At 36.8% G+C, this 20479-nt stretch overlaps 1 protein-coding gene across 3 annotated transcripts in view; it reads right to left on the minus strand.

The window, feature by feature from the left end:
- Window positions 1-20479, minus strand: part of LOC117159777 (uncharacterized) — a 271261-nt gene that overhangs the window by 24314 nt on the left and 226468 nt on the right. For all 3 annotated transcript variants that reach the window (XM_076619339.1, XM_033339921.2, XM_033339920.2), the window contains exons 8-11: window positions 17135-17263; window positions 16870-16985; window positions 15978-16221; window positions 11311-11445 (exon numbers count right to left, since the gene is read on the minus strand). In XM_076619339.1, the coding sequence (XP_076475454.1) occupies window positions 11311-11445; window positions 15978-16221; window positions 16870-16985; window positions 17135-17263 (624 nt within the window). The remainder of the gene's footprint in view (window positions 1-11310; window positions 11446-15977; window positions 16222-16869; window positions 16986-17134; window positions 17264-20479) is intronic.

The raw sequence follows: 20479 nt of genomic DNA on the forward strand, positions 1-20479 counted from the left end.
AAGACATGCCTGCAACTCGAAAAGAAGGAAAACAACAACGAATAAAAGGGAAGAGGGAAAAATAGGAGAAAAATGTGACGAGCATAGCGAATTGCATTTCGCGGCGAATCGGGTAAACGTTGGGGACGAACTCGGATGAGACAACAAAAACTCGTTGAAATTTCACTCGCGAGCCGCGCATACACTATGATGTTACACCGCATAATGCTGCCACGAAATTCGATTTTTCCATCGAAATTCCGTTATTGGTTTTTCAAGAATCTCGGCTTCCATACGTATCGTTATTACTTTTGATCGTTGCGCTTCGAAACTTAAGCATAAATATCACACATCAATTTTTCTTGTTACGTTTCGTTATTCACCTCAATCACCACAACTAACAGGGTTGACAACATTTTTCATGAAATTATCGATTCACAATGTTACTTTTTTTTGGACATACGAATGAATCTTTTTTTTTTTGGTAAAGTATACAAATAAAGACTTGTCTTTCCTTTGCATTCCGATTTCATTGTTTTATATTTCAATCGTCGATACTCTTAATGTTAAAAGAGTCTTCTTAAGAAAAATTGTGGCAAGAAGTAAAATATGGTTTATATTCGATCGAACAGGTTACTTAAATTCTTCCAATGTACGAAGCAACGTTATTAAATTGGCAGAAAAGATCGCGTCAATGTTTTGGTAGAATAACTCTTTAACTTTCTTGACATTTTTAACTTTCATTCGTGAATCTCTGATATGCGATCGTTGCTCGCAGGGATCCAGTGTGTACTTTTCCTGTGCAAACCAGGTAGGACAGGCAGAACGTAGCGTGCCAGTCTTTTCGAATACCTTACTCGAGAAGATTGTCAGACACCAATCGTGGCTCGTACGTCACTCAAACGAGATTTTAACGCGAACTACACACGGACCAACCATCCCTATGCGTCATATTCACATACACGTGGAACTTCTTTCTTCCTTGCAATTTGCATGAAAGTTTCGGTTCGTTCGTATGGACTGATATGACGTTGTGTTTTTCTGACGGAGAGTTTATTTTCCTAGACTTATTTTTCATTGTTGCTTTTAGCTTTCCCTATTACTTTTTTCTGTTATTCTTCGTTCAGTGCATTGTATGTATTTTATGCATTTAAAATTTAGTGATAAATTTGGGTCAATTTATGATATTTTGATCAGGGTAACGTAAGTAAAATATAGATAATTATTAAACTGGCGCGTTTATGCTAATTCATATGGACTAAGATAAGGTAAACAGAAATATTTTATATTTTAAATATTTCCTATATTCTGATACACCATGTGAATTCTGTGCATTTTTACATCTTTAAATTTGCCAAAAATGTATAAATATCCGTAGTTTGGTAATTCTTGCACAAACGCGGGAATAAGAATTTTGTGTAAATTTGTATAAAATGTCGGAGTTAAATTCTTAACAACGAGTGTTACGGATCCATTAGGACACCACTTACAACTGTAAAACTGACGAACGAGGAACGAGCCACTTAACATCTAAAACCAAGTTAACATCGTGGGTAAGTAAAGCAATTTATTGCATGGTGTAACGATTGTCAGACTAGTTTCTGTCCACTCTACTTAAGTAGCTTATGTACACAATTGCTGGGACGTATCGAAGCGCAACGAAGTAACGACCATACACGAGTTGTTGTCACCTGACAATTTATTCATCGTGTACGTACATACACTGAAATTCAACTTTTTATTGATATTAACTCTTTCCTAACAAAGACAAACACCACTGAAAAATAGGATTAACTCTGCCGTGTTCTTTCGATTATTTTAGTCTTAATTGTATTTTTCTATTGTCAACGAAATACATGAAAAGATCATTGTTGATATGCACGATTCTTCATTTTAAGCGCATACTAGAGGCTTTCTTAAAGCTTTAAAGATTTTCTTACATGTTACGAACAAGAATACGTTTGGAACACAAAGATTCGGGAATTACAGCAGAATCATAATAAAAATTATTCTATTGTTCTTCTGTTGTAACTAAACTGCGGATATTTACGCAAATTCGTATTCTTCGTAAATATAATTTACAAAATGGAATTTAGATAGAAAAATGTTCTATCCGTGAAACATTGTGAATGACACTTTGTCATATTTCACTACATATTATACTACATATTACACTATGTCAACTAATATTTTATACATATTTCTGTATATTATGTGCATTGTTCGCATTGTTGTATCATCAAACATGCCATAAACGCATAAAAATCCGCAGTGTGATCGCAACATTCTAATTTTTAATTCCTACTTTAAAGATGTGTATTAACACGAGAACTACCGAGTTAAAACGACTAATATCAGATTTTTCTTTCTCCTGCAATCTCAAAATCAATATATACCGGCAATTACCTTAAATATATATACCGTCCAACTGAATAGAAGCCGTTACAACCCCGAGGAGTAACGAGGTATTAACAATCATAATCTCGGCTTCTTGACAATCGGTTTTCATTCTCGGCCGCTGCTTTAACGAGCTACGAATCGAAGGCCAAAGTAAACGGCTTTAATTCGATGCGGAAACAATGGCGGTCGAACCGCCGCTTAATCCAGCGCCGTGCCTCGTCTACGGCGATCGCTGATCAATTATTATTGACTCTGCCGGAAATTATACGCGCGGATCTCTCGTCGTGATTGTTTGCCCTGTATTAAGTGCTGCGAACGCTCGATCGCGAGTACCACGGCATTTGATTTTGCCGGAAGCTGCAGGGACCCGATGATCGTCGACACAGTGTGGAGTCGCTTCATTAGTCGTCCTCCTAACGGGCAGAGTGGCTTTTAGTTGGCCGCTGATGCCACGCGGAGATTAAATTACTCAACAACCCCTGGTGCCCTCGATTGATCCTCGATGTATCTCGTCTACGCATGGACGCGGATTAAACGGCGCGTGCTGTGTCCTACTCGTATGGATAATCGTGGTCGTCGGTTTTTATGCTGTCACGTGTAGCTGGCGTACGTGGATCGTGAATGAAATCAATAATTGGTTTTACGATGTGGAGTTTATTTAGGATGAAATTTGTTTTTTCAAGGCGTGATCAGTGATTAGCTGAATAAAAGTTTCCAGGCCTTTTTGGGCTAGTTTGTTCGAATTGTTTCTTACTTCGTTAGTCGACGACTTTTGACTGTATTCTAAACTTGGTTAAAGTTGTTAGGATGTTGATAGCAAATATTTTGAGTACACTGATAGTACAATCTGTCGATCGTTTCTATATTCTACATGGGAAAATGCTGAGTTCTATCAATTTGTCCTCCGAATCCCGATGAATCTATGCTTTCAATCTTTTCAAACATTACATATTTTCAAACACAATGGCCAGAAAATCAATTCTGCTTGGTCGTCAACTACTGAAACAATTCAACGTCTGCATATTATTAAACCAACGAAGAAGAAATTCAACAAGTTTCATCGGTGCGTTTTGTTTAGCTTTAAACCACAAACCAGCTCTTCTCCGTTGGTTAAAGATTTTTTCCCACTGGTTTTCCATGGAACAGCTTGTCCCCGTATCCGTGGACGAACGATAAGCCCTGCACCGGTGGTTGATCGCATTATTACCGGGCACAAAATATTCCAGCCGGTTCTTGCTCGCGTCCCTCTCACTAAAGTCGCTTTAAATGCATCGTGAAAGTCGGACCGCGGCTGAACAATGGAAAACGTGCCTCCGGCTACGGAGAAGAACGGGTAACGGATGAAACACGAGCGTTATTTTGCATGAATTTTTACGAGATTAACCGACATAAAACACGCGACAGTCTCATAGGCACGCACGTTCATCGCTTCCCGGTAGCCAAGCATAAATCCTGTCTAGCCGGCGTTAGAAATTAAGCTTGATTGAAAAAAAAAAGAAAAAAAAGAAAGAAGAGAAGAAACCTACGCTACGTCGTCGCCGAGCTAAGGTCGATGGTTTTTGCGATAGGAGCCCGAAGAAGTTTGGCCGGAATACGTGTTCATCGCCGGCTAGAATGAAATTGCTCGTGTTAAAGCCCGTTTTTGTACAATTTAAGGGAAATTATTGCGGAATTTACGGTAACAGAAGGAAATTCGAGTAATTTCCTAGAGAGAGAATTTTGTTTGAGCTTCTGCTTATTTTGCGACTAATGCGTTTTAGAGGATATCCCTCGCAGAGGTAAATTTTAATCAAGAGTCTATTTACGTCGCGATTTAAGCGTTAGCAATTGAAAAAGACGGCAGTTGAATTGAAAGATCGCGATCTTCTTTTTCTCTTTAGAGTTACTTTCGGTGCGAGATAGCTTCATTTTTATACGCTAGGAAAACATAATCGTTGAATTTATCGCAACTCACGAAGCGCCGGTAAACGCCAGTGTATATCGTCGAAGTTTTAGCGCACCTGTTCTCAGCGTAATTATTGTTTTTCCGGGGGAAAAGGATCTCTTCAACGCGATACGGTATCCAGTCGAACGTTTCGAGGGCTTGAAAAATTTACACGAAATTTCAATCCACTTTACTTCTTTGAAATAATAAGCGTTTCCCCTCCGATGCTGTTTTGTAGAATAATTTTTAAGTAGCGTAGATAAATTTTGAATTTATCCGTTCATTTGTGTCGAGAGATAAATTGGACACGAAGTTCATGAGCCAAAGCGAAATAAAATGAATGTCCGTGTCAAGTACGCTTTATGACACTTCACATTTATAACCTTTGATTTCCGTGAGATTTCTAGAGCCTATCTCGCGAAAAACATCGCGTCTAGACTGTATGAATGATTCACTTGAACGCCTTGACAATATCATCATTCTTATCGTGTTCTTTAATTCACACCGTAACGAAAGATTATCCTGCTTGTACACTCGACTTTATTTTTTCATATCAACTGAAATTTATTTCTATTTTACGATCGATCAGCGCTTCATTTTTTACAAAATTAAATATATAGCAAAGAAATAATAAAGTATAAAATTTGTTTGCATTAGATCATGCAAATAATCTAATTTTTATAAAAAAACCAGTTCAAACTTGAAATTTCTAAAACTATAACAAACCAAGCATTTCCATAAATTAGCCACTCTCATAGATCTTGTGAAGAACACTCGGAATTTCTATTTCAAATATCGTTTGCTTCGAATTTAATTTTGTTCCCTTTTTTCCTCATATTCTTTTAAAAATCCTATACTAAGAGCTGGGTATTACCAGTTGTCATAAAAGAACGTTCTAGAGTTATTATTGTATAAAGTTAATTATATTATTTCATGTGCTGAAAAGGTATCGTGACAGAGGATGAAATAAAAATTTCATCATGAAATTTCATTTCTTCGTCACGTTAAAGGGCTGATATATTTCCAAGTTAAGATACCTGTGACACTGAATTCAGGTTCTCAAAATCTTGCTTCACGGCCCCTGTGATTTTCAATTTGTCGTACAATATCGTTCGTCACTAGCGTCAAAAATTACACAATTTCAACTATGTATAGATTAATTATATAAACTGTATAAGTAAAAATCGATCCGTCTAGAAAATGATCAGGCATCTTTCTTTTCCAGAAAACGGCCATTTATTGATTTTTTTGTCTTAAAGTGTCTAGATTGATTATAGAAGTTGTATAATTATACAACTACAAATCGATTCGCCTAGAAAATAATCAGAAAATATTCTTCTTCTTCTTCTTCTTCTAGAAAGCAGTCATGCATCGGTTTTTTGTTGTAAAGTGTCTAGACTATTTGTATAAACTGTATAACTATACAGGTAAAAATCGAGCCGTCTAGAAGATGATAAGGCATCCTGTTCCTCTAAAAAACAGCCTCCATTGGTTTTTTGATGTAAGGTATCGTCGTGAGGAAGCCCACGGACATTTCGTGTTCGTCTGTTTCTCGCTGCTTACATAATGCATGCGCCGCATCTGTGCACTCCGCGGCATTCCCTTTTGCACTTACTTCTGCTGCCACCGATCTCCCAAGAGAAAGTTTGCGATACTTTGTTTGCCATGTTGGCCCTCGTATGTCGTGCTCTTTCCACGGCTGGCTGACCGGGCTGGTCTCGTGAGACTTTGCCACCTACGCTCTCGTGAATTGTCCTCGAGATATCGTGTCCCCTTTCTTCATCTTTTTTGGGTTAATTACGATCATTCTATCGGGGATTTCTGGCTATTCTCGAGCGTCGGAGAGGGAAGCTTATGGAGGTTGGATTTGCGGATCTTCTGGGACTACGGTTGATCTTTACGTGGAGCCTCGGTATATTCACGTTCGAAAAGTAATTTGGTGATTAGCGCGAGCAAGTTAATGGAACTGTGGTCTTGCGGAGGCTGATATTCTAGAATTGTGGAGTTTGTGGTTTTATCGATATGGATAGCGCCTGGATCCGATTCGGAAAAAATGAATCGGAGTCGTTCGTACGGTTTCCTTCTGGACTTAAATATTGACTGAACTCTATAGATTCAGAATCGAGATTTAATAAAAACGTAAACTTACAGAAGCCATCGGAAGTATTCGGACAAAAGGAAAATTACATTTCTATTTTAAAGCTTGAATTATGGACTGACGAAACCTATTCCTGAAATTTTTCGAGAATCCTGGAATATCTGGTTCGTAGTTCTACGATATGGATCGAGTTTTAATTTGATTCGGAGAAAGGAAACCTTTCGAATTGAACTCTAAACTTAATTTTGTAAGTAGAGAATTAAACATTCGACGAAGAATCGTAAATGCACTATTATCTGTCACGAATATTCTGTTAAATTGAAACTTGTGTTTTTGTCTTAAAATTTATATTATAGATTAATAAGATATTTGTCATAAAAATTATAATTTTCATTCTTTAATGATTACATTCTAGTTAAGACTTCCTAATGATCATCGTGTGTCTTTTTTTCTATCGCCAAGGACTAGGAATGCTAGCAGTGCATTAGGGTACGTAACTTCACAAACCAGACACACTATTAACCGCGTTGTTTACGTTTGCACAGGAATTCCAGTCGCTTCGTACCTCACAATTAGATCCTTCTAGTCCAGCTTTTGGACCGACATGGCTCGCCCGTAGAAGAACGATTCTACGGATTGCGGAGGGTGAGCATCGATCGCGGTTGAAAGGATTTGGAATGTAACCTATTCAGATCGTGCTTCTCCCTCCTTCTCTGCTGCCTTCTCCCTGTCGCTGATCAATATGTGCAGGGGAAAGTCTTTCTCATGCTGGGTTTCCCGTCACGTTTTTCAGCCGGAGATACGTCCATTCTAGGCTGCGTGATTCTTTATCGAGCTACTTTGACATTTATCTGATTAAAATCGAACGATCTGCTTCCTTTGAGGGTGAGACCCTTTCCGGACGTCGCGTTTTAATACATCAAATACTAATTTCATTTTGATATCTCATTTCCACGTTTCCCTCTTTCCGTGGAATAAATACGTTGAATATTTATATTTCTCCTCTTGTTATGGATAGAGCAAACTTTGATTTGAATTTTTTTGCTTAATTGCCTTGTCTTCGAACGGATATTTGTATATCTGATGCATTTCGGATCGATTGTGAATTTCATGCGTTATTGGATATATTTTACACATAATTCTTTCTTTCTTTCTTTCTTTCTTTGAAGTATCGTTTATTATCATGTGTATGTTTACTTTCATGTTAGTATAGGAGCTTAGACTTGTGATATTAAATATAATATAATATTCGGAGCTTTGAGAAGCTACTGTCAAATGCTATGTGTTTATCATCCGTTTATCATTTTGAGTCCAATGACGAAAACGTAGACGAGTGCTGTGATTCCAGTGGATATTTCGCTGTAATTATTCTTTGATTAGGAAGTTTCTGAAAAAACTTATAATAAAGTTGGGATGTTTCTCTAACTTTGTGCAGTAAGCACGGTGCCTGATGGTCTCCGAGTAAATTGAATCTAGACAGAGTGCAGATTTCATGTCACGAGTTCTAACTCTCCCAGGCAGCATTATATAATAACATAATACAAATTTATAATCACAATTCTATTTCAACAATTTATTCGAAACATCATCGAATATTTAATTTTCCATCATACAAGTCACGCTAATTATCAAGACAGCCGTTACCTAATTGTTATTTGTTGAGTTTCTAATCGCGTTTAAATATTTTTATCTTCGATTCTTCTCGAATCACTCGTGAATTTTTCGAATCTATTCTGAAACTTATAATTCTATTTCAGAATTTATTACTTATTTCTATATTCGATTCTCTCCGAATCGATAATGAATCTCATTGACGTTGCGCCTGTTCTCTATTTTAGAAATTTATTAGCCATATTATCACACAAGTTATTCTAATTATAATGCCGACCATTGTTGCCATTGTCAATTGTTATTTATACGGTAATTTATATGTTTATGTTATATGTTATTTCGAAATGATCATAAACGTTATTATTGTTCGGTCTATTTCGAAATCTGCTGTATCTAGAAACCTTATACCTATATCGTTGAGCATTGAATTTGCAACTACCAAACATACTACGTTAATTACTCTAACGATGACTGGTTAATTTATATGTCAGTTCGTTTCGAATTGATTGTGAATTTTACAGACGCTTAGTATATTTTAAATCCCACAATTCTATCTCAGAAACTTATTACACGTTGAATACTCAATTTTCCAGTACTCAAGTTATATTAATTAGTACTAGGGCCACTGATATAATAAATAAAATAATTTTCTATTACTCCGATAACGGAGCAGCTTCCTTTGCAATACGCTGGATCATACAAATTTCCCCAGCTCGGTTACGCGCTGTACGTCTCGTTCTGTCCGATCACACACGTACCCATTCTACTGAGCATGCACCGTACACACGTATCACTGACAAGGCCACGAGTTACGCGCGCGCGTTACACGACAGTTAGAGACATCGCACGCCAGAATTTCACCGATCCGTTTCAAAATTCCGTTTCCGTGGAATGGCTTTACACGTAAAAATTACGATCATCGGATACCATATCAACGAAGGTTAGACGTGCTAAAGGCTACCAGAGAAAAAAAGAATCTGCAATAAAGGGCGAATAAAAGGATCGTATAAATCGCGTTCATGGTCGATATTCAAATTCCACGATGGCAAAAGACAAGAAAGGAATTCGTCTCTCACGGTACCAGTCTCTTTTTCTTCGATGATGTTCACGTTATTACGTGTAAGAACCAGGTCGACCGACATTAAAATGTTTTTACGAGCTCGTAGAAACCGTGTTCCACGAACAGCACCATTCGATATGGATCGAGGAATTTTGTGACATTTCTGTATAACTTGCGAACCATTTTCTAGCTATGTATATATTATATATCGTAATTTGTATTAGTTTAATAGCTTTTCTTTTGATTTAAAACGTTTGTTTAATAAAGTTGCATTTATGTAACCTTTATGTAACGCTATTTCACTGCTTGATCCTTAATAGGTTCTTACTACTCGAGAATTAGAAAATCTGAAGACAAGGAGTTAGACAAGTAACGAAACAGTTCTCTGAAGATGGTGTCACAAAATATTACGACTTACTAATATCACGAATACCGTCCAAGTATTCTGACGATTTTTCCAAAATATATACTTGTACTAAATATCTCGTAGCTTTTATTATACATTTCCACTTCTCTGTCAAACTTTACCAATATAATCGTAGTCATGTCCCATTACAGTACTAATAAAATTTCAAAATATTTCCTATAACATTTCGTATAACGTGTAATCGTAATGACCTTCTGCAAGTGTTCAAATGCATACTTCTGTGAGCCATCATGCGTGGTCCGCGTGTCTACATGCATCTTGTCGATTCGAATCGCGACGAATCCAGCGGAGATAGTAGTCGACCTCTTCCTTCTCTTTCTCTCTCTCTCTCTCTGTAATATCTTCCCTCTATTGGAAGCCGTGTACTCGACGTAAATGCAAACATGCGTACACGGCGGCGTGCATCACGTGGCGGCGCAGTCATCTTTCATCCTCGACTTCCGACGAGATGAGCGGCTCGGTGTCTCGTTCTCCCGACCGGATGCGCCAATGACGAATAGGTCTGGGCTGATTCCTGATTACGTACCACCCATCCCTATTTCCTCGTGTTCCGTCTCCGCGTGTATATACCAGGAATCGACAACTCGCCGATCAAGTCGCGCGGTTTTAAATCGAAAAACGCCCTATTATCGTTGTCGTTGCTTGGTTTGCGTGGCCTGCCCTGCGTCATATTGATTAGATCGAATAGAGGCAAAGGAAACGCTAGGAAACCCACTAGTCCCGGCTTTTCTATTCATCGAACGCCGTCAGAGACTTCGTTGAATACGTTCAATTGCGTTCATCGGGAATGTTGAATGGAATCGTGCATGCTAAAGTGAATGCCGGGTTTTGATGTTTCTGAGCATTGATTGCGTTAATGTAGGTTACTGGCAATAGTTTATACCCTGGACAGATGATTCGGAGATTAACCCAGCGAGGGATCAACATAGGTTTCGCTGTAGGATAGGAACATTCGATATTTCTCTACAGTCTGTCTTTTTACAAAGTTTTAGGAAATTTAATCGGGAATTTTCGTAGCATTGATAGTTGACAGGTTGATAGAGCGTTGACATAGATCGACGCGTTCGCTGATTAGCAAACTTCACTGAGTGAGTACCGATGATAGAATGAATTTTTGCGATACAGGTATATACGATATCGACTTGGATGCAAAGGATGAATTAAAATAAAGCATGATAAAATATATAAGAGAAAATAAAATGTATGAGATGTTTCACGATATAGATTTATACCGAAATCATTTTTTAGGTAATAAAAATTCGACTAGCAGCGAACGTGTTAAATTGCTAACATTTAACTCTCAACTTAATATAAGCCTAGACATGAGAATTATTTAATTCGGGAGTATTTAATTTTAGTATGCGTTCTACATCTTACACGATTAATTAAAATGAATACTATGAAATTAAGTAACTTAATTCAAACCTATAGCTCAGATTCTGTAGATCTTCTACGAGTAAAAAATACTATTAATAACTTCGATTCATGGAAGCTGTTTTGATTGTAAGTATAGATCTGCGACATTTTCGCGCGACGGACGGGACAAATTTTCCAAGCTGATGATTCACAATACCGTTCCATGGCGAGAATGTCAACTGAACGTCGCTGATCAACGGACGAGTTCTCGGCATTAATTTCGGAAGTTCAACGAGCTGTGTATCAATTCGCCAACGGATGGTACGGGCGGTTTGCATTTCACGTTCTGAATCGAATGGAATGCCAAGGACTTCTTAGTACAGTATCCGAGTAATAAGCCGCGCACTGTAGACGACGTTGGTATTTCTCGTCTAATAACTGGAGAATCCACTTACGTATCTTGTTGCACGAATTCCGGTGGAAGCTCATGGCTAGGGCTGCAGATTTTCCTGAGGGATTTCGCGGTGTCAAGCGTCCCTCCTTCGGGAAGGCCGTCGAATATTTCGATCGACGATTGGCAATCCGGAGCACTACAACATTCATAAGAAAACATATTACTTGCTAGAAGTCAAGGCTACGATGTTTCTTCCCTTTAGCTACAGTTTCAAAACCGTGTTATTTAATTTAATTACGAAACCAAAAATTAATAAAGGTAAATTAATTTCAAGTAGGTCGATTTTAGTTCGTTTAAATATAAAGAGAATGTAATCTATTTTCGGCAGAAATGAAATGAGCGTAGGTAAAGAAATTATTATGTCCAAGTGATTGAAAATCTAAGCGATATGTTAACTTGCAAAAGTAGAAAGTTTTCTATTTGGATTCGTTTTCTTTTCTTATGGAAAGAAAGTTATTTAATAGCGAGTACGATAATTAGTTCGGATAATTAAGGTCCTATTGTGCTTTGGACATAATAAGCAAATATTTATAATCAAAAACGTTAAAAAATATGGAATGTATTTCTGTGTGAAAATGAATTTCATTTGCTACATAGAAAAGCTACATAGAGAAGCTTTATAAGTTAAAGGAGCGTTGATGGATTTTTTAAAAGGCTTTTCAGTAATATTTCCACGGGCGAGTGAACCTAAATTAATCTCTGTTTATTCGATAAAAAATTTTTTAACAACTTAATTACGTTTATGAATTTATGCTTTGGTTATCCGCTCATTGTAAATAGTAACGGCAATAAAGAAGTGCTATATGAATATATCCAATGTAAAATAGAAAGGAGAAAACGGTATTGGATTCAATATGTATCGATTCTAATAAATAATGCAGTTTGGACAAATCGATGTTGGAAGGTTGTTAAAAATTTCTGTGTCACGTATCTACATTTCGATGAGCGAATATTTGGGCGACGAACGGAAAAGGTCAACCGATAAAATTCAAATGAAATATAGACCAGCGGATTTATCACCCACGGATACAAATTATAAAAGCCAGAAAAAGTCGAAATTAATTCGGTGTACACTTGGAGTTTTGATTTGAATGTTGTCTGTCCGCTTTGGATTTATAAATATTTTTCTGAAATTACACCAACAACACATGAATTGTCAATGAACCAGATAGCGTTTAACGAAAAAATAACAATCAGGAACCCATGTAGATTTTTTACAAATAGAGACATTTTTTTTCGAATAAACTTTCAATTTTTGTATCTGCTTTCATGTTATCTGTTGGTAATCACTGGCTTTGAATTTACTATTTGGAGCATATCGAGGCCAGACCTGATTGCGTGTACACCGTGTATTGTCAACTATTGTTATATCATACCTGAGGAAAGTTTAAGCTCGATATCGACTTTGCTATCTAACAAATCACAAGTCACATCTAATACACACGAATAGGTACACGAATATAGTAAATAACCTAGGAATTCCATGACTCGTAATATCCAACAAACGGACAGTTGTTATCAAAAGTTTTTGATAGGATTCTAGCACAGGATAGGATTTTGATAGCATATTACTATATTGTCGAGATAATGATTAATTAAAGCCTACAGCATAAATATAATATACATGATAATATACATACAAATAGATGGCAAACGGTGATTTCGTAAATCTATATTTTTACGAACGCAGCTAAAGAACTGATTTTGATCGAAATAAAGAGTTGGTTTGTCCACTGTAACGAATTTTATACATTGCTTTTACTTATAATTTTAAATTTTTCACAATTTTCGCTATAAACCATCCCCTGTAAGTTTCTTAAATTAATCCAAATTTCCTCAAAATAAATAAATCATACATTGTCATAATATAGACAAAAGATATAATATAACATTGTCATAATATAAACATAATATAGATAAAAGGAATCAAAGAAATACGGCGAAGAAAGAAAAAATTTTTAACGATCGCTATCAAGCTATCGCTATCAAAGGATCACCTTTCCACCACTACGAACTATCCTTAAAAGAACGTCCTTTTACCTAGCACGGATTTACAATATTCCATTGAAAATTTATGCCACCTTCGTCTGAAGCTTGCAGCCTCTCGCCCTGCTCGCATTTCTCTCGATGCGCGACGGTATGCGTGTCTTCGCTTAGTTTATTCCCGGTTATATATCTGCCGTCTGAGGAGCCACGGGGTTACGTTCGTTCCTTGGCTACGGTTTTAGAGGAGAGAGGGGGCCTTGAAGACGCGAAGGCAAGGGCGGAAGGCTTTCAGCCCACCCAGCGCATGTTCCATCTCTTACGGGAACATATCTACAAAGCCACGAATGCATGGTCCGCGCGCGTTGCAACCATTGTGCATGATAATTGAAAATCCCAGGGATACGAGCCAGCCGCATTCCCATGTGATTTACTACTACTTCGTATCTATTACTTCCGAGAGAACTGGTGGAGGGAACCGGGAAAGTTGAATAGGTTTCTGTGCGTTGGCAGCGCTTCGATGAGTTATGCTGATTGATACCTGCGAACGGAAAACGAGATTCTTCGGGTTTCAGGGACAGAGTTTCTAGGAGGATCGTGAAAACGTGTTCGATGGAATTCGTTTGAAAGCTTCAGTTGCATTTGGATATCACTTGAGAGTATAACGCGATGAAATCCATGGTAGGTTAATTTTTATATATTTTCTTAATTGTAAACGTATGACAGATTAATCGTGATCATTCGCCGAGTTATGGTAACACCGATTATCAGATACAGTCGAATTAATTAGTTGCAATTTAGATTGGTTTAACTGTTATTTACTGCGCACATCGCATTAATGATAAGCAAGCAGTAAGTGAATAATTACTAATCAGCAAAGAATTCGACTGACAACTGACTTTGCGTTTTAAGAATATCAGAAACAGCTAGTGAAAAAATATATTATATTGTATTTATTCACTACATTAGTCGGAGGGATAGAATTTTGTTATTATGAATATTAATCATTATTACGAAGAATGGTTAGAGCTTTGTAAGAGTCTTAGATTAGGTACGAGCTGTACTTACATTTGAAATTTATAAACAGTTCTAATTTAATTCAACTGAAACTGCTCCCAAAAGATTTGTCGGGAAAAAGAACAATTTCTCAGAACGTGTCAGTATTACTTTTTATTTGTACCTCCTTGATTTCCAGTTTTCAAACTATTCACTCTCGTTCATTTTGGCCATTTATGCAACATCATCGAAGCGGTATCGATTATTAACTCGAACGTTACTTGATACGTTGTATCTCGCTGAACAAGCTTCTTCGTTCGAGGAGCGTATAATTAAATGAAAGTGTCGATCGAAACGATCAATCGATCGAAAACCACGGGCTGCTAACGCGAGCCGAATTTCCGGAGGGCTCTCGACGATTGTTCCGTGAAAAAGGTAAACAAATGCAATGCAATTCCAAACACGCCATGGTAGCACACGGCTCTCTACGTGACTGCATTTCGTAGCCGAATTTTCTACCACCGCCTTTACTTTCGAACGCAATCGTCTTAATACCGTGTCCAAGATTCTGGAAATCGTGTCGAGGGATCGTGTTCTCGCCTCTTTGAAGCGGAAACACGCTCGGATGAAACTGGGAGGAAACGAAAACGAAATAAGAACCGAGTACGGTGAATCTTGGAATGGTTGTTTGATCAGTGTTGATTTTTTCATAGTATGAGTTTTTCAAAATATACAGTTTGTTTGAAAAGTAATATGATCTTTCTAATACACTAATTCAAGTATTCTAATTTCTATAGGTAATTTAAAAGTGCGGAAATGTATAGAAAAATACGCAAAGCAGAATATACTTTAGATTCCTCTCTTTTGGTTACGCGCATAAAAGTGTGAATTCACATAAACATTTGTAACGTAATGATTTTACATCTGTAAAAATCGTTCATTATATTCAAACTATACTCCACCAACGTTGAGCGTGAATAATTTCAATCTTTTATTTCCCTCTTTTTGGCTCGTTTGTCTCTTTTTTAAGTTTGTACGAAGTTTACATGAAAATGAAAATCCTATTGTGATCGATCGGTTGGTAGCGAACAAGTAGTGGCTTAAGCGAACGTTGATTAAATTTCATGTAAATGGGCAGCGATAATAATTGATAATAATAATATAAATATGTTTGGGACATGTTATTAATTAGACACTGACAAATCTGTATCGGCTGAATAAAATCCTAGTCCCTTCGAGCTGCCTCAATAATATTGTTTGTATTAATACGAAAATTAATTGTAACGCATAGGCATTCCTTTGATAAATTTAATCATTTCATTTGTAGATTTAACGGAAATCGTTTATCTGTCAGCGGAATGATCGGATAAAGAGTTGCAATTATGCAACAAATTATTCATTCTTCTTTCATACCATACAGTTGGAAGCAATAAAAAAAAAAAAAAAAAAAAAATGTAGCTACACGTCCTATTTATTAATAATTCAACGTATCGGTGGATTTCAACAAAATCAATATTTCCATCAACGAAATAATTAAAAAAATACTTCAACGTGTCAAACAATTCTGTGAAATAATCTGATCACGTATTTTATATAAATTGTTTTAAATACATAAATCACCACTCGCAGGCATTTCACATAAATACAAGGCCACATAAAAAGTTAAAAGCCACGAGGTCTCCACGTTACCTGAGATTAAAACTGGATAACGAGACGTGTCCAGTGTCATAAGCACGCCCATGAAGCACGAGTCTGCACGTGGTGGACTTCAGTTTGCCTCTGGTATCGTGGTGGCCAGCTCTGACTTTCTCACCATTCACCTCCAGATTGCAGCTGTTTGATACTGAGCCCTGATCTTTTCGATGATCCTGAAGGTCTCGATTGTTATAGCGCGTATTATATCCTGCACCGCTAAACGACTTGCTCATATCCACTGGAATTAAAATCGAATTAACGTTACACGCGGAATCATAGACGGGAACATCGATGAAATATGCAGATATTCGGAGAGTCGTTAAAATCGCCGTTCAAATAGGTACGACCTAATTTCAATAGGTTATAATCTGATCAAATAAAATCGGGTATTGGAATTAATTATCTCTGGGTAGGAATAGCTACCGATTTTTTAGAACGATTCAGAATTCCTGCGGAACGGAGGATCTAATGAACGAACCGCTTCGTCGGCGCCATTTTTTACCCTGACGCTTGTTAAATCAGTTTTAATCGTTCGTTGGATCGTCATCGTTTTGGTTAATAGCTGCACGTTTCTTTTCCTATACCAAATTATGTGATAATAAATGACATGGTATGATCATGGAAGATACGAGATATTTATTTTAATACGTTCGAATTTTTATTTAGATTAGATTACGAGATATGTTGTTTGCAGTATAATTGAGGAAAAATATTAAAATTAGAGAAAGTGATTCAGCGATATGTAAAAATGTATAGAATTAGTTCTAGAATATGTTTTATTCTATGGCCATTTCATTTTGTCTTCTAACAGCTGCTTTCTTTTTTAATCATTTCCACTATACTTTATTAAGTTTAAATTCCTAGTATTCTTGCTCTGAATACTTACAGCTTCTATCTGTGCTATCCATGACAACCGTGGTAGGAGCTTCCGTGGTGATTTCAATGAAATGAAGAGTGGCGACAAAGCCGTTATAATCGAATGGCGGTACTTCCGGACCCGATCTGCGAAACATGACGTTTCTTATTTACTATCTGGTATTTTTTGTTAAAATTCGAAAAAGGATCGAGATTGAATTTGATCGTTTGAATTTGATTCTATGTTAAGTCAAAGCTTTCAAAGATGCTGTACGGGTTTTTTTTTTCTTTCTTACCTGAACTCGACCAGCAGTTTCCGGCCACTGTACGTCAACGACGTTTTATTCTTGAAACAGAGCATCTTGAGAAGGGGACTCGACGTTGTTGAACCCGAGTATACGGCAATGTAGTCGCTTGTGCAGTGTCTGGAACAAACGCGGACGAAAACGTGTGTTAGTTTTAACGTCCAGACACGTGATTCGTAAACAGAATTCGTAAAGAAACGACGTTAATCAGGGGAAATGTTTTAACTTGCTTTAGTTGAATTAAAGGTATCCAGTTTTAATTAAGCCAAAATATTTAATCACGCCAATTTGTTACATTACAAATTAAACGTTGGTCATTTCATTTCTCACTAAAATTTTATTTCAAATATCGATTGAACAAATTGAACAAATGGCAGGACTATATTCTACAAGATAGAAATTTAGAACAAAATTATCGATATTTTAGAATTCCAATAGAAAATTTTACATTTATCTTCGGATATTTCTAAATTTTCTACTATTCAGTGCCAAATAATTTTCAAGTCTGTCTATAATCCGCAGAATTATACTTTGCAAAATAAAAGTTTGTAACGAAGCTATCGATATCTTAAGTATTTCAAACGCTTCCATGTTTTTAATTTTTTGGACCGTAAAAATATGTTTACCTGAATAAAACTAAATAAGATGGTAAAACGTGTAATTGGATTGAAATCGAATAAAAAGAGGATCGTCGACGCGCATCGAAGGGGTAAGCAGTGTACTGATTTATCAGTGAGTTCATAAGGATGAACAGGAGTCGGTTCCCGTGGAAGTTTCACCATTAAGAAAACATCCAATATTACTGGTAAGGCAGAGGCGGCTGCGCCGAATTACCACGATGGGACCGGCTGATTTATTTTACGAGAAAAGTTCCATCGTCGCTTGCCTGCCGGGGTGATCCTTCATTTCGAGGATCACGACGATGCGATTTTAATAATCTGCTCAAATTAGAGGAACGTCCCGAGGACCTGTCCGGACGGATGCTCGGCCATTAAGGTGTAATTTAGAGTTAAGATTGGATCCGTCGTGGCTGTGCAACGCCGCACAAAAATATAACAGGGCGCTACCCGTAATAAACGGAGTATTCCTTGAAAATCTTTACTCTGAAGAGACGAAGGATGACCTGTTTTTTCGCGTGTCTCTCCCTTTCTTAGTGAAATATAAATTTGTGAAATTGACGTATTTTGCAACTGAGAATCATAGTTACGATCGCTTGTAAAGTTCTTTTATTCTTATGAGAAAATAAAATGCAATTTTTCAAATATTCTCTGCTTCAAGGATTTGTTATAAATTTTAAATAATTCTAATAAAAGTCTCTCTAACTCTTTAGTTTGATGATATTTTCAAACGATCGATCGCTCGTCAAAACTTGTTGCGTGCTCTATGCGAAAATGATAGCCACTTGCGAATTTTTAAAACCAATATTCCACGAAGACCAAACCAAAACCAACCAAATATTATATTTTTATGAAGAATCCTTTATGAGACACGTTGCATGTTTTGTCCTATAAAACGGCACAGAAACCAGACAAATCAAACGTTTGTTTGCCTTACTCTTCGTAATATGTTAAACATCACAAATCTTTTGTTACGTTCAGAAGCCATTTATAATATCGTAGTTTCGTCGCATGTGATCCTGGGTGAAGAACAATTTTGAGAATACATGTATTATGATACATACAATACGTATAATACATGAATATTTAATATTAATTCATTCTAATATTCCATGGTGTATTGAAAAAAATTAATCCTGATAGTAAACCTAATCTCTAAAGAGTATTCAGACAAATTAATCCCGATAACGATATCGATACTTGTACCGAGAGAGGAAACGCTCGTTGTTCTCGAAGAATTTCATTAGTCGGGAGTCGGTTGAACAGCGAAGAAATAATTCTAAACACGTAACAGGTGTTTCGAAACTTTTCCCATAATTTTAATTAATTGCTGCAAGAGGTGGTGGCGTAAAGTAATTAATAGGAGAAGTTCACGAGATGCCCGACCGGATTCGATTTCATTGAACCGAATTGCTTTTCGAGAATTCCTTCAACTTTCGGTGAACGTAGACGGAAGGCCGATGTAGCGGAAGGCTGAGACGCGTGGCACGTCGCCAATTTCTGAATAATTAACTGTCAGGAAGCCGCGGAGAGCGCGACCATCTTCATAATTGAGTCACCGCCCTTTCTCTTGCACCGCTGTCTCACTTTCTTCCATGTAAACATATAAATTATGAGACGTTCGAGCCAGAGCCTTGCACCAGACGACCTCGCTACCTTTCCATGATAATTACAGCTGAAACGGAACGCGATACTTCGTTAAGCAAGCGCGTGGGACTAATTATCTCGCAGACAATATACGGGCTACTTCAGTACCTCGAGTGAAATGATTATCAGCACGAACAGAAATCGGAAAAGTTGAAAGAAAAATTCGAACGTAAAAGGCTCGCTTCGTTTATTTCGATCAGATTAACGTGTCAGAATATTTTGGAAATTTTTCTCCTTATCTTCAGTGTGATTTTAAAATATCGAATTTTCTATGGAAGACCGTTGTCGTTTCATGACAGAACCTTCTTTCACGATTACAATTAACAGGGAATTTTTACGAACATGGTAAATTAGGCGATAAATATGTTTTTTTTATTACTGGCAGTAAAGGTTAAAAGACCACGCAGAAATGGAAAATAAATACGAAGAGAGAAAAGAGAGAAAACTAGAATCTTATAGATTAAAGATCAATTTACTCTGTCGATGAACATGAATAATTTCATAGAAATAATTCATTTCAAGATAATTCGTATCGCATTGAATTCATAATTTTATAATTTGATCATAAATCTATATTATTAGAGGTATTATTATATTATCGAAAGATGACTCTACCGGGTTGATGTTTTCGATTTAAGCCGGGTTTTATTCGATCGGAATTAAACGGAGAGAGAGACATTGTTCAAAGGTGGGCACAACCGACAGATTCGAGTGGGAAATTTTTAATTTACTCCAGCGGATTTGCGGACGAGTAATTTCGGGGCATTTTATACCAGCTTGAGTGTTCACAATACACCGTCCACTGTACACTCTTTTCCTCTTTGAATTTTTCTATCTCTCTTTTCTTCATTTTCGCGATTTCCTTTTTTTTACGCAGCTGAATTGTATGAAATGGAGCCGTAGGAATCCGATTTTTTGCTGTTCAGGCTGCTCGTGCAGAAAATGATGTACAAAAATATCTTTCTATCTTTATATTCTTATATCTCTTCCTATATACGCATATAATATTATAATAGAAATGATAGCATTTACTTTTTTGTGTTTGTTTATTTAGTCCGTAATTTCTATAATA

Source organism: Bombus vancouverensis, chromosome 6, assembly GCF_051014615.1.
Source record: "Bombus vancouverensis nearcticus chromosome 6, iyBomVanc1_principal, whole genome shotgun sequence".
NCBI lineage: Eukaryota > Metazoa > Arthropoda > Insecta > Hymenoptera > Apidae > Bombus > Bombus vancouverensis.